The 15073-nt window shown below is 38.3% G+C and overlaps 1 protein-coding gene across 1 annotated transcript; it reads right to left on the bottom strand.

The window, feature by feature from the left end:
- Positions 1-612: 612 nt before the first annotated feature.
- LOC113780591 lies at positions 613-1542 on the bottom strand. The gene is made up of 2 exons (XM_027326377.1): positions 1297-1542; positions 613-1245 (listed from the first exon to the last, which is right to left on the bottom strand). Exons 1-2 carry the CDS (start codon positions 1540-1542, stop codon positions 613-615), a joined length of 879 nt encoding a protein of 292 aa, XP_027182178.1.
- Positions 1543-15073: the final 13531 nt, after the last annotated feature.

Genomic DNA, 15073 nt, shown 5'->3' with positions numbered 1-15073 from the left:
TAAATTGCTACTGATAAGTATCAAATTTGCATGATTTTAGTGTGTTTTTTTGCTTAGTTTTTGGTGTGTTTTAGTCATTTTTATATCTAAATAATTAGGTTTCTAGTGATTTTTACATTTTGTGATTAAAGATTGCATTTCTATGGATTTAAGTGTTGAAATCTTCATGTTTTTATAAGTTTTAATAACTAAATCATCAAATGGAGTGAAGTGAGAAGATATATGCATGATTGTTGATGATTTGAAGTGATTTCAAGTGAACATGAAATACAAAATGTTCAAAGTATGAAATGCAATTATGAAACAATGAAGAAAAGATCGGCTGCTTTGACATGTTCTGGTATTTCAGCTATAACTTGAGCTACACACATTGGATTAAGTTGATCCTTAAAGAATTTTGAAGCTAAGACCTAAAGGCTACATTTCTTATGAGCACATCGAATTTTCATAGACAAAAAGCTAAAATACAGAGGTATACTTCTGCTGCCAAAATCTGGAAATGACTACTGATCAGTCAAGGGTATTTTAGTCATTTTTAGTTTTCGGTGTTTTTTTTTTTTTTTTGACAAATGATAACATTTTTATAGATATTAACACTTGATAGTACAAGGGCTAATTACAAAAAGGGGTAACTACCCCCATATCTTTTCTAGCTAATGCTGAAAGCCAAGCTGGGAATGAACTTTCCCATTCAAAATTTCTAGTTGCCTTGACTACAAATTGCGCCAACTCATGGCTGCAACTATTAGCAGTTCTGGGGACAAAAGAGAAATTGCAACTTTCAAATCTTTTCTTCAGGACATCAATGTCTTCCAGGAGAGTTTGGAGTCTACCTTCCTGGACATTGTCCGTATTGATGAGGCTCACAACGTACTTGCAGTCAGATTGGACTTCTATGTTTGTCCATCCTGCACCTTGAGCCATTTCCAGCGCACTTCTGATTGCTAGAGTTTCCTCTGTGGCTGCATCCCCTTTCCTCCTGTCAGTGATTCCTTTCACTTTCACTATCACCCCACACCAGTTCCTTGCAATGATCCCCAAACCTGATCTGACCATTTTAGCTGAAATTGCTGCGTCTATGTTCATCATCATTGTTCCTTCCTTGGGAGGCTCCCACTGCTGCTGGACCTGTCGTTCCATTTCAGGAGCTGAAGTTGTTCTTGTGTCCGATTCATTTGCTGCATCGTACTCTATCCATTCCTGCTGTGCCTTGTCAATTATTTCTTTTGCATCCACTACCTCACACTAGAATGTTAACTTGTTTCTCGCTTTCCAGATCTGCCATAAAAGGTTCACCGTAAGCCTGATCCTATCTACTCCTTGTGTTTCCTTTGCTACTTGCATCACAGCTTCCCACCATCTCCATAATTTACCTTGTAGTGCAACTAAGCCTTCCCACCTTACGGGAGCTAACTTCCATACCACTTTAGCTTTTGGGCAGAAGAAGAAAATGTGCTTGATTGTTTCCGTTTCCTCCCCACAGCAGTAACATATCTTGTTGCTGGTTCCAAGTCTCTTGTATAGAGCTTCATTTGTGGCCATTCCATTTTGCAGACATCTCCATAAGAAATGTTTCAGTTGCATCTTCACATTTAAACCCCACAATCTTTTCCATACTATATGCTTTCTAACTTCCCAGCTAATTTCCGGATCAGGTGCAAGTCTTTGATTCCCTTTTTCACTTTGCTCCTTCGCAACAGCATAACTGTGAGGACTCGTAAAAACTATTATTTTTTTAAGCCTAATTTGTGGCTTAATAAATTATTTAATTGGATATTTGCCTCGAGGAATATTTTCTAGTCTTATTAGACCTAAATACATGGTAATATAACTTCGTTATATTTTTAAAGTAACTCATTTCATGAATTAATTTCCTGGAGCGCGTTTAGTAAAAACAGTGAATAGTGCTTGAAGATTTTATCCGCTTGAGAGTACAATAAGTTTGGAATATTGGAGACATGTACAATGGACCTAAATTCGGTATTTTAATGTTTAAATACTCAAGTGATAGTTATTAGTACTGTCGTTATAAGAATTTCCCGGAGGTTTCGCGTTATAGCGTAAAAAATTGACGGTACGCGTTTTCACACGCGCGACTTTATTTGAGGAACTTTAGACCTTTATTTCGGGACAATTAAGAGTGAATAATATTTACAAGAATATATATTCCTTGGAGGTTTAGTGCACTAGTGAACCAAACGCGCGAAAAATCGAGCCGTAATCGCACCAAACGGCCCCTAATGAGAGTTGACTTTTGGGTGATTTTGCACCACACATTGCACCTTCTCTTGGAAGCCAACTTAGATCAAAATCACACTCTCTCTTCTCTCTCCTCACAGCCGGCCAAGCTCCTCTCTCTCTCTAACTCATTTGCAACAAAAATTCTGCACACTAATCTCAACCAAAACTACCCCAAATCACCTCCAAATCACACCAAACTTGGAGACCACTTAGCAAACCTCTTGGAGGTTGGATTTAGCTAACAAAAGGCTGCATCTTCACGGGTTCTTGGAGCTTCAAGAGGGCCGAAATTTCTGATCTTGCACACCCAAGGAATAGGTAATGATCAACCCTTGGATTCTTGTCTTTTGGAATTTATATAGCAAGATTAAGCTCATGCATGCACTTAGTTAGCTTGTTTATGGTGAAAATGAAATGAGTGGGCTCTTGGTATTCCCACACTTGGGTTGTTGTTGCTGATTTAAGGATTAATGTTGGATTTAATGGTAGTTTAGTGGTTATAATGATGAGTTTATAGAGTGTTATTGTTGGAAACTCAAAGTAGAGGTCTTGGCAAGAATTTCCGAAAATGCCCCTGTTTTGTTCGGCCATAAGAAGGCCCATTTTTGGTGATCTATTGGCATGAACCTGATGTATATATGTTATATTATGTGTGTAAAAATTTTCGTTGGAAAACATTAACGTTTGGTGGGTCAAATGAATTTTTCTCCTAGAAGTGGCAATCTGGAAATCTGTTCCGTATTGCACTGTCCAGCGTTGGCATTTTGGCTATAACTCTGTCCTCGGATGTCGAAATCATGTGCCGTCGGTGGCGTTTGAAACTAGACATTCCTGGCTTTAATTTGGTATAAAATGCACGTTCTGATTCCTTGTGAGAAAGCCGAACCAAATGTTTTAATTTCGCTGTCCTGTTGCTCTGTTCGTCTGGAATGAAGTGTTCAGGCAGCAACTTGATGCCCGAATTTGAACCAGATGGGTGCCGAATTTGGAAATGATTTCTTCTGTGATATTTTAGTCCTATGAATGTACTTTTCAACGGCGTAAGCCATGCTCAATTTCGAGTTAAATTGACTGAGTTGTGACTGAAACAAGTGGACTGCTCTGTTTTGGAAAAACCCTAATGTTGGACTGGTTTGGAACAAGATATTGGAGTGAACTTGTTAATTGATGTTCTTGATACTAAACACTTACCAAAGGCATTATGGATGTTTCTTAGGCCTTTATTTCACAAATGAACCATGATTGTATAGTTTGCTTGATTAGACGTTTTGAATTGGGTAATGAAAGTCTCAAGGCAGATTGCCTTATAATTTTCCTGAACTTTGGTTGACTAATTAACTATCTTACCGAAAGTATTTTTCCCTGAAATTTGATAGAGTGGTACCTTTCATATGGGAGTAAAATACTGCCAATTTTGGTACCAATCCAAGTTCGTTTCGATACCCAATTAAATTTCTAGTGTTGGAGGTTCAAAACTGGAAATTCTTCTTCAGTCTTGAATCTTCCTCAACTTGGGGCTACTATATCTTGGTGCTCGAAACTCCGTTTCTCAATCCGCTTGTTTTGTTATACTCTTGGATTGCAACACTATTTGATTTCCAAATTTCAAAGGTTAGTTCAAAACAAGTGAATTTTACTGAATTTCCAAAATTGGCCAAAAACCAACCTTGAAACTGTCTTAGTATTCTACAGCAGTAACTTTGATCCAACTTTTGAATACCTTCCATTTCGAATCATGGAAAAGTGTCTTCTAGAAACTTGTAGTACTCGGAATGTAGTTTCCAATGGTATCAAGCTTTCCAATTTTGGACCTACGTAGTGCAAGATACGATTTTTCTAGAATTGACACCCAAAGCTAAAATTTGACAATTTCTTAGAAATGAGATTTTGGAAACTTGCCTTCTTTTCTCGATACCGATTGAACATTTTGAACTCGATTTCATGAAAAATGTTAGTCTCTTTCTTTAGACTTTAAAACTTTACTCTTGAGCCTCGATTATTAATAATTAAGGCCCAATTCATGAATTCCCTTTAGATTGTACAACCTTCTTTGATAAGTAGGAGTTCTAAGTGATAGTGTATAATAGTTAATGGTTATTTGCTCAGGCGCTCAAGGGGACCTTCAAGAAGAACTCGGAGCGGACACCTAAAACGCTTGTTTGAAAACTACTCGCTTGTTTTGACTAGGTGAGTGTTCCATATAGGAATACGTAATTGAATAAGTCTAGGACACGCTTATTTCATGATTATTAAGTGCTATGTGTTAAGTATTTACCATACTCATGCCTATTTAAGGAATGTATACTTGCATTGTATATCTACATGAATTGGTTAAATCATTAACCATATCAAATGACCATATGAACTCGATACATGCTTAACTTGCTAGATTGTTTACTTAGTCTACTTGGTTTTGAAAAATGGAGTCGAGTGTGTACTTTATCGCACTCGTTCTCTTTTGAGATGAATAATTCATGCTTGAAAATACTCGAATAACATGACTTGGTATGCTAAGGTTGCATACGTCGTTGGAGTGAATCTCCTCGACTCTCACGTGGTAAAAATGGGATAACGGCCAATGATGGCCTATGCATATGACCAATGCTTGTCAATTAACCGTCAACCGTGAACAGTTAACCGTTAACCGTGAACCGTTTACCAACCCACATGACTACCTGATTACCTGACTATTTGCTCATATGATTTCTAATCTATATGATTATTCGATATCCGTGAATTATATGCTCCCATGAAATCAACTTGTATTGCTTACGTGCTTACGTGCTAAGTATCCACTTGATCACTTGATTATCATGAATCACATGTTATATGAAGTTGTCCATCATTGTTAGGCGAGTGTGTACTTTATCTCACTCGACCTACTCAAATGATGAATTTTACCTTTTGTCGAATTACTTGATTACTTGTGCATGTTGTAAGCTCTAAGCTGAACTTGGGCCCTGCCTCGGTTACTGACCTACTCGAGCCAGGACTGGGCTCGGTCGGGTAGGTTGGAACCCTGGACAACCGTTTCGGTATACTCGAGTATTACCACTGGAGGGATAAGGTGATGGCCAGTCAAACCGAGGGGATCCGGAAGTCATAAGGTGCAGATGACCGACAGAGTTCCACTGGAACACCGTATCCTACAGTATATGTTTACCTTGTATCATAATAATTGTTTCGTGCTAAAATGCCAACATGAAATCCTGAGCTATGCCTGTAATAAGCTCCAATCACTCGTGAACTATACATGCCAATGTCTCATACCATGATAAATGTCTCAAATTACCTGTACAATGATTATTGCCTCATGATAACATGCCATTGTGTAACCTTGAACCATGCGTATGATATGCCCAACTTATTTGATTTATTTGAACTGTTAGAGTGTCTTGGAACCTCACTGGGCTGTGTAGCTCATACCACGTTGTGGATTTCTTTTACAGGGTTCGAGACCAAGGGTGCTCGTGAGTAGTACTAGATTGTTTTCTTTTGAAGACTTTAAGTTATATTATAACGGATGGCTATAGTACCCCTTTTCCATTGGGTTGTATTTAAGCTTGAAAGCTGCATAATTGTAAGTGTGAGATATTCGAAGTACTTTAATTATGTATTGAGGTTACTTAAAGTATTTCGAGCTTTTGAATGATCGATTGTAGTGAGTCCCGGCGAGAGCTGGGCAGGCGTCCCGCGGATACCCTTTGGTTCGCCTTAGGGAGAAGTGGGGGCGTCACAGTTGGTATCAGAGCTTAGGCTTCAGATCTTTGTAGTGTATCCTAGGCTTAAATGTTTAGGATGCCGGACTGTGGGACTGGTTTGAAAGTTAAATGATTGCTTGTAGCAATGAAATTTAGAGCCAATTCACGTGGTCTCTACAAAGGAGCAAGATAGGACCAAGTGGTGTTATGGTCCTTACTATGTGATTGAGTAAAGGTTTAAGTGCCCTTCAAAAAAAAAAATGTAAGCTGTGAATCATGAATGTTATAGGTTGTAAAACCTTTATCTTGATAATTGGAGGGAATTTGATATGTATGTTGGGTAGGAATCTCGAATGTGGTGATTTAGTCTTGGGACCGGCCGGCTCGAGTTGTGAATTACCTTATTTCGGATTCTTGTACCCGAGTACTTGAGAGTTGAGGGCAACCATAAGGACTTTATATCTCCATTTTTGGGGAATAAGAATGAATCGATATTTCATGTGAATGGTTGCAGGAAACCAATAATTGTTTGGTTAAGATGGTACAATAATTAAGAGTGGAAGATGGAAAATATTGTAACTCAAAAGATCCTTGTGTTGGGATTGAAATCGAGCATGTTAGGGAATGAGAATCGTCTAGTTCCAATAATCTAGTGAATCCCTACTTGTGATCTTTTATAGTGAGACGATGGGAGTAGAACTTAGAGTCTGCGCCTTGAAGATGAATGTACTTGTGATGATCACTTGTTTATTTTGCTATTGACTTTGACTTGGCATGAACTTTACTTGGCCATAACTTGTTTTATAATTTAATGAACTCTAGTTTGTGTTTACTTGCATAGTGATAATGTTATTTGTGTAAGTGACTTCATTCTCTTTAAATGTTGCTACTGGTATATGAGTATAGTTCAATTTTAACTAAGTGTGAGGGTTATGCATGTGCGTATAGATTAGTTGTGAACATGGAAACTAGAGGACAACGAAAGGGACGTCAACCTAGACAACCCCGAAATGAAAGAGTAGCTAATGGGTCCGGTATTGATCAAAACGTTGAGTCAAGTGTTGGGAGAGGAAATGACCAAATGGGACAAGTTTTAACTCGCATGACGGATATCCTGGAGCTCTTGGTAGCTCAACAAGGTCAAGGTGTTGGACAAGGAAACCAACGTGGAAACCAAGAGATAGGGGAGGATCGAGCTTTAGAGCGGTTTCAAAAATTTTCCCCGCCCAAGTTTGCTGGAGGACCTGATCCAGAGGTGGCTGAGAATTGGTTAGAGAATATAAGAAATATATTCGATGCCTTGGATTACACAGAGGAGAGACAAGTCACCTTTGCTGTATTTCAACTTGAAGGAGCAGCCCGAGCCTGGTGGAATGTTATAAGAAACAAGTGGGAAAGAGATCAAACCCTAAGGACTTGGATAAACTTTGTACGTGAATTTAATGAGAAATTTCTTCCTCCACTTGTCCAAGAAAAGAGAGAAGATGATTTTATAAAGCTTCGTCAAGGAACTTTGAGCGTAGCTGAGTATGAAACACGCTTTACAAAGTTATCTACATATGCCCCAGAATTGGTGGCTACTGAACGGAAGAGAATAAGAAGGTTTATCCAAGGATTAGATTTGGAAATCCAAGATGCCCTTGCTGCAGCACAGGTTGAAACATTTAGTGACGCTCTCGAAAAAGCGCAAAGGGTAGAAAGCACAAAATCTCAACTGAGAGCTCTTCAAGCAAGGAAAAGAGATGCATCTGATAGTACACTAGGAGGAAATGGACCACCACCCAAAGTTAGAAAAGAAGTGGATGGAGTAGGACTGTTATTTCCTGCACCACTCATGATAAAGGAACCAAAAGGAACTATGTCGCGAGGGACTTCAGTAGAACAGACACGATCAAAGAAAACCTCGCAAGCCAGTCAGGTCACAACACCTCGTCCGACTTGTGGATATTGTGGAAGGACGAATCACATTGAAGAAAACTGTTGGCTAAAGGGACGAAAGTGTATGGGGTGTGGGAGTACCAACCATAAAGTTCATGACTGTCCAAGGAGGTATCCACGAGAAACTACTGCTCCACAAGGAAATGGAACTGTCCCTCGACAAGTCAATGGAAGGAGAAACCGACCAATGGCATCAGAAAGAAAGCATAACATGAACACACCACATGGTTCAGAGTTGTCTGAGATTACAGAAGGTATGAATTTCGAGGACGAAATTCTTTTTAAGGAGGGGAGGTTGTGAGGACTCGTAAAAACTATTATTTTTTTAAGCCTAATTTGTGGCTTAATAAATTATTTAATTGGATATTTGCCTCGAGGAATATTTTCTAGTCTTATTAGACCTAAATACATGGTAATATAACTTCGTTATATTTTTAAAGTAACTCATTTCATGAATTAATTTCCTGGAGCGCGTTTAGTAAAAACAGTGAATAGTGCTTGAAGATTTTATCCGCTTGAGAGTACAATAAGTTTGGAATATTGGAGACATGTACAATGGACCTAAATTCGGTATTTTAATGTTTAAATACTCAAGTGATAGTTATTAGTACTGTCGTTATAAGAATTTCCCGGAGGTTTCGCGTTATAGCGTAAAAAATTGACGGTACGCGTTTTCACACGCGCGACTTTATTTGAGGAACTTTAGACCTTTATTTCGGGACAATTAAGAGTGAATAATATTTACAAGAATATATATTCCTTGGAGGTTTAGTGCACTAGTGAACCAAACGCGCGAAAAATCGAGCCGTAATCGCACCAAACGGCCCCTAATGAGAGTTGACTTTTGGGTGATTTTGCACCACACATTGCACCTTCTCTTGGAAGCCAACTTAGATCAAAATCACACTCTCTCTTCTCTCTCCTCACAGCCGGCCAAGCTCCTCTCTCTCTCTAACTCATTTGCAACAAAAATTCTGCACACTAATCTCAACCAAAACTACCCCAAATCACCTCCAAATCACACCAAACTTGGAGACCACTTAGCAAACCTCTTGGAGGTTGGATTTAGCTAACAAAAGGCTGCATCTTCACGGGTTCTTGGAGCTTCAAGAGGGCCGAAATTTCTGATCTTGCACACCCAAGGAATAGGTAATGATCAACCCTTGGATTCTTGTCTTTTGGAATTTATATAGCAAGATTAAGCTCATGCATGCACTTAGTTAGCTTGTTTATGGTGAAAATGAAATGAGTGGGCTCTTGGTATTCCCACACTTGGGTTGTTGTTGCTGATTTAAGGATTAATGTTGGATTTAATGGTAGTTTAGTGGTTATAATGATGAGTTTATAGAGTGTTATTGTTGGAAACTCAAAGTAGAGGTCTTGGCAAGAATTTCCGAAAATGCCCCTGTTTTGTTCGGCCATAAGAAGGCCCATTTTTGGTGATCTATTGGCATGAACCTGATGTATATATGTTATATTATGTGTGTAAAAATTTTCGTTGGAAAACATTAACGTTTGGTGGGTCAAATGAATTTTTCTCCTAGAAGTGGCAATCTGGAAATCTGTTCCGTATTGCACTGTCCAGCGTTGGCATTTTGGCTATAACTCTGTCCTCGGATGTCGAAATCATGTGCCGTCGGTGGCGTTTGAAACTAGACATTCCTGGCTTTAATTTGGTATAAAATGCACGTTCTGATTCCTTGTGAGAAAGCCGAACCAAATGTTTTAATTTCGCTGTCCTGTTGCTCTGTTCGTCTGGAATGAAGTGTTCAGGCAGCAACTTGATGCCCGAATTTGAACCAGATGGGTGCCGAATTTGGAAATGATTTCTTCTGTGATATTTTAGTCCTATGAATGTACTTTTCAACGGCGTAAGCCATGCTCAATTTCGAGTTAAATTGACTGAGTTGTGACTGAAACAAGTGGACTGCTCTGTTTTGGAAAAACCCTAATGTTGGACTGGTTTGGAACAAGATATTGGAGTGAACTTGTTAATTGATGTTCTTGATACTAAACACTTACCAAAGGCATTATGGATGTTTCTTAGGCCTTTATTTCACAAATGAACCATGATTGTATAGTTTGCTTGATTAGACGTTTTGAATTGGGTAATGAAAGTCTCAAGGCAGATTGCCTTATAATTTTCCTGAACTTTGGTTGACTAATTAACTATCTTACCGAAAGTATTTTTCCCTGAAATTTGATAGAGTGGTATCTTTCATATGGGAGTAAAATACTGCCAATTTTGGTACCAATCCAAGTTCGTTTCGATACCCAATTAAATTTCTAGTGTTGGAGGTTCAAAACTGGAAATTCTTCTTCAGTCTTGAATCTTCCTCAACTTGGGGCTACTATATCTTGGTGCTCGAAACTCCGTTTCTCAATCCGCTTGTTTTGTTATACTCTTGGATTGCAACACTATTTGATTTCCAAATTTCAAAGGTTAGTTCAAAACAAGTGAATTTTACTGAATTTCCAAAATTGGCCAAAAACCAACCTTGAAACTGTCTTAGTATTCTACAGCAGTAACTTTGATCCAACTTTTGAATACCTTCCATTTCGAATCATGGAAAAGTGTCTTCTAGAAACTTGTAGTACTCGGAATGTAGTTTCCAATGGTATTAAGCTTTCCAATTTTGGACCTACGTAGTGCAAGATACGATTTTTCTAGAATTGACACCCAAAGCTAAAATTTGACAATTTCTTAGAAATGAGATTTTGGAAACTTGCCTTCTTTTCTCGATACCGATTGAACATTTTGAACTCGATTTCATGAAAAATGTTAGTCTCTTTCTTTAGACTTTAAAACTTTACTCTTGAGCCTCGATTATTAATAATTAAGGCCCAATTCATGAATTCCCTTTAGATTGTACAACCTTCTTTGATAAGTAGGAGTTCTAAGTGATAGTGTATAATAGTTAATGGTTATTTGCTCAGGCGCTCAAGGGGACCTTCAAGAAGAACTCGGAGCGGACACCTAAAACGCTTGTTTGAAAACTACTCGCTTGTTTTGACTAGGTGAGTGTTCCATATAGGAATACGTAATTGAATAAGTCTAGGACACGCTTATTTCATGATTATTAAGTGCTATGTGTTAAGTATTTACCATACTCATGCCTATTTAAGGAATGTATACTTGCATTGTATATCTACATGAATTGGTTAAATCATTAACCATATCAAATGACCATATGAACTCGATACATGCTTAACTTGCTAGATTGTTTACTTAGTCTACTTGGTTTTGAAAAATGGAGTCGAGTGTGTACTTTATCGCACTCGTTCTCTTTTGAGATGAATAATTCATGCTTGAAAATACTCGAATAACATGACTTGGTATGCTAAGGTTGCATACGTCGTTGGAGTGAATCTCCTCGACTCTCACGTGGTAAAAATGGGATAACGGCCAATGATGGCCTATGCATATGACCAATGCTTGTCAATTAACCGTCAACCGTGAACAGTTAACCGTTAACCATGAACCGTTTACCAACCCACATGACTACCTGATTACCTGACTATTTGCTCATATGATTTCTAATCTATATGATTATTCGATATCCGTGAATTATATGCTCCCATGAAATCAACTTGTATTGCTTACGTGCTTACGTGCTAAGTATCCACTTGATCACTTGATTATCATGAATCACATGTTATATGAAGTTGTCCATCATTGTTAGGCGAGTGTGTACTTTATCTCACTCGACCTACTCAAATGATGAATTTTACCTTTTGCCGAATTACTTGATTACTTGTGCATGTTGTAAGCTCTAAGCTGAACTTGGGCCCTGCCTCGGTTACTGACCTACTCGAGCCAGGACTGGGCTCGGTCGGGTAGGTTGGAACCCTGGACAACCGTTTCGGTATACTCGAGTATTACCACTGGAGGGATAAGGTGATGGCCAGTCAAACCGAGGGGATCCGGAAGTCATAAGGTGCAGATGACCGACAGAGTTCCACTGGAACACCGTATCCTACAGTATATGTTTACCTTGTATCATAATAATTGTTTCGTGCTAAAATGCCAACATGAAATCCTGAGCTATGCCTGTAATAAGCTCCAATCACTCGTGAACTATACATGCCAATGTCTCATACCATGATAAATGTCTCAAATTACCTGTACAATGATTATTGCCTCATGATAACATGCCATTGTGTAACCTTGAACCATGCGTATGATATGCCCAACTTATTTGATTTATTTGAACTGTTAGAGTGTCTTGGAACCTCACTGGGCTGTGTAGCTCATACCACGTTGTGGATTTCTTTTACAGGGTTCGAGACCAAGGGTGCTCGTGAGTAGTACTAGATTGTTTTCTTTTGAAGACTTTAAGTTATATTATAACGGATGGCTATAGTACCCCTTTTCCATTGGGTTGTATTTAAGCTTGAAAGCTGCATAATTGTAAGTGTGAGATATTCGAAGTACTTTAATTATGTATTGAGGTTACTTAAAGTATTTCGAGCTTTTGAATGATCGATTGTAGTGAGTCCCGGCGAGAGCTGGGCAGGCGTCCCGCGGATACCCTTTGGTTCGCCTTAGGGAGAAGTGGGGGCGTCACAATAACCAGATTTCACAGTGTAAATCCCAGACTTGCTATAATTCCAAAATAACCTGTCTTTTCTATCATATAAGCTAAGGGGGATATTAGTAATGAGATTCACATCAGTTTCATTAAACCAGTGCTGCAAGAGATCATTCTTCCACTTTCCCCCTTCTATTAGCTCATGAACAAGCTCGAGCTGACATCCTATTGGTTTAACTGTAGTTACTCTTCCATCAGCCAACCCAGGTATCCATCTGTCATGTCAAATCTTCACTGACCTTCCATCTCCCACTCTCTTCCATAGCCCCTATTGAAGTAGTTCTCCCCCTTTATGCATCATTACAAGAAAAAAGGTCATTAGTGACAACATTTCCTAGTGATGACAAAAAGTCGTCACAAAATGAGGTTGTTTAGTCACGACATTGAAGGTTGTCACAATTGACTCAAAGCAGCTAAGTTTTCAGTGACTACCCTTAATTGTTGTCACAAAACTACTTCGCGCCATGGGACTTGGAAGGCGCGAGTTTTGCGATAGTGACAACTTGATAAAAGTTGTCAGTAATTCTACCACTTTTTTTTGACAACTTTTCATTGTTGTCACTGTTTATATTTATTGACGACCAATTTTTGTCAATAAAACTATAGCATAGTTAGTGACAACATAGTATCATCACTAACTTGAACATCTCCAATGCATTTATTTAATTGTGAGCCTCAATATTAATTAATTTTTTTTAAATTTGATGATTTATTAAACTAGTCATAGTTACTCAAATAATAATAGGTTTTTAATTGGAAAAAATTAATGAAAGTTTCTAGTTAGAACAACTATATAAACTATTACAACTTGAGAAAGAGTACATTTACCAGTTCTTTGAATTTAGCAAAAAATTTTCATCCATTATAATTTTTTAATAAATATGTTAAGAAGTAGTGATTAGAAATACATTAGTAAATTTAAATAAAAATTGAAGCTAAAAATTGACTTGAATTGTCTTGATTGACGAGTACTAGAAATTTGTTCAAACTAAAAATGAAAAAAAGTGGCGCGGAACCACTCTTGCTCCCCACATCCAGATGGCTTCAGTACTCTTCACACTCTCAATCCCTTAGTCAACTCCTTTATTCTCAACCCCATTTTTTCATTTTCCAGAACCCTAGCAGCAACGGAGGCAGCAGTCGCCGTCATCAAAGATGCAGATATTCATGAAAACCTTGACGAGGAAGACCATCACCCTTGAGGTGGAGTCTTCTGACACCATCGATAATGTCAAGGCCAAAATCCAGGATAAGGAGGGCATCCCCCCAGACCAGCAGTGCCTCATCTTCACCGACAAGTAGCTGGAGGACGGCTGCACCCTAGCCGATTACAACATTCAGAAGGAGTCCACCCTCCACCTCATCCTCTGCCTCCGTGGTGGCGCCAAGAAGGGCAAGAAGAAGACCTACACCAAGCCCAAGAAAATGAAGCACAAGAAGAAGAAAGTCAAGCTTGCCGTCCTCCAGTTCTACAGGGTCAATGCTTAGGTAGGTCCTCTCATGTCTCTACTTGTTTCCCTAATTTTTCCCCAATTAATTTGTCTAAATTTTTTCCCCAAGTATTTTTTTGCAAAATTTTTTGGTGGCTAGTTTGAGTCATGGATTTAATCATCTCTTTCTGCAAAATTTTGCAAAATTTGCCGTAATTTTATTTTTTGCAAAATTTTTTTGGTGAAGGAATTCAATGTGGGGGATGAAGAATTCGGAGACATTCATGAGCATGACTGTTTGGCTTCCCGTGGAAAACAAAGTTATATCCTTAGCTTTTACAGTTGTGTTTGATCTCAACGTGCTTGGCTACCATTGAAAAACAAGGTTGTGTCCTTTGGATAATTGAAGAATTTAGCTTACCTAATTTCATTCTGCGATTTTGAAGTGTTCTTTGGGAATAGTATCTTCCCGATTGCTGTTTACCCTTTAGGGTCCTCTCCATCTATTTTGCATCCCTTGGACAGATATACATATGTCTAATTGCATACAGTATGAATGCTTGAAACAAAAGATAGGATCTTTGTGCATAATTTATGATCCTTTAAAGGAAAACCAAGAGAAGATGGATTAGTCCTTAGTCTTGTAATCGTCTCAAGAGGGATGTGGCAAGTATAAAGAGGCAGGCCAATCTCTGAAGACTTAAGTTCAACTTCCCTGACGATTAATTAGCTTTTTTAATTTTTTTCTGAAAAAAAGAAAAAAAATTGAATAGATTTTATGTAGTGGCTGATACCCTCCTGATGCATCATATTTGATGGATATATCTCTTTCCATTCCTTAGCAATAAGCTAGTCTTTCCCTTCTAGTCTAAACTAGACGTTTTGGTGCTGCTGTCTGATCTATGCTTTTGTTGGGCTTCTGGTTTGTTGATGTTTTATTGCATAATCAGTTCACTATTTCAGCATTTTTCTCCATTACTGACCAACAGAAAGTCCTTAACTTTCTTTTTCCTTTTTTGCTTTTTGGTGTGAGTTTCACTGACCCGCTTGCTTTCTTTCTCCTGTCTATTACTGTTTTAATATGTGAACGAGTATCCGTATCTGTATATACTTTTCTTATGGATGGGATAATTTATAAGGTTTAGTTGGATCTAATGTTTGGCTGTTGTTT

This window comes from Coffea eugenioides, chromosome 8 (assembly GCF_003713205.1).
Source record: "Coffea eugenioides isolate CCC68of chromosome 8, Ceug_1.0, whole genome shotgun sequence".
Classification (NCBI taxonomy): Eukaryota; Viridiplantae; Streptophyta; class Magnoliopsida; order Gentianales; family Rubiaceae; genus Coffea; species Coffea eugenioides.
The sequence above is the reverse complement of the archived record's forward strand: the minus strand, read 5'-3'. Positions and strand labels throughout refer to the sequence as shown.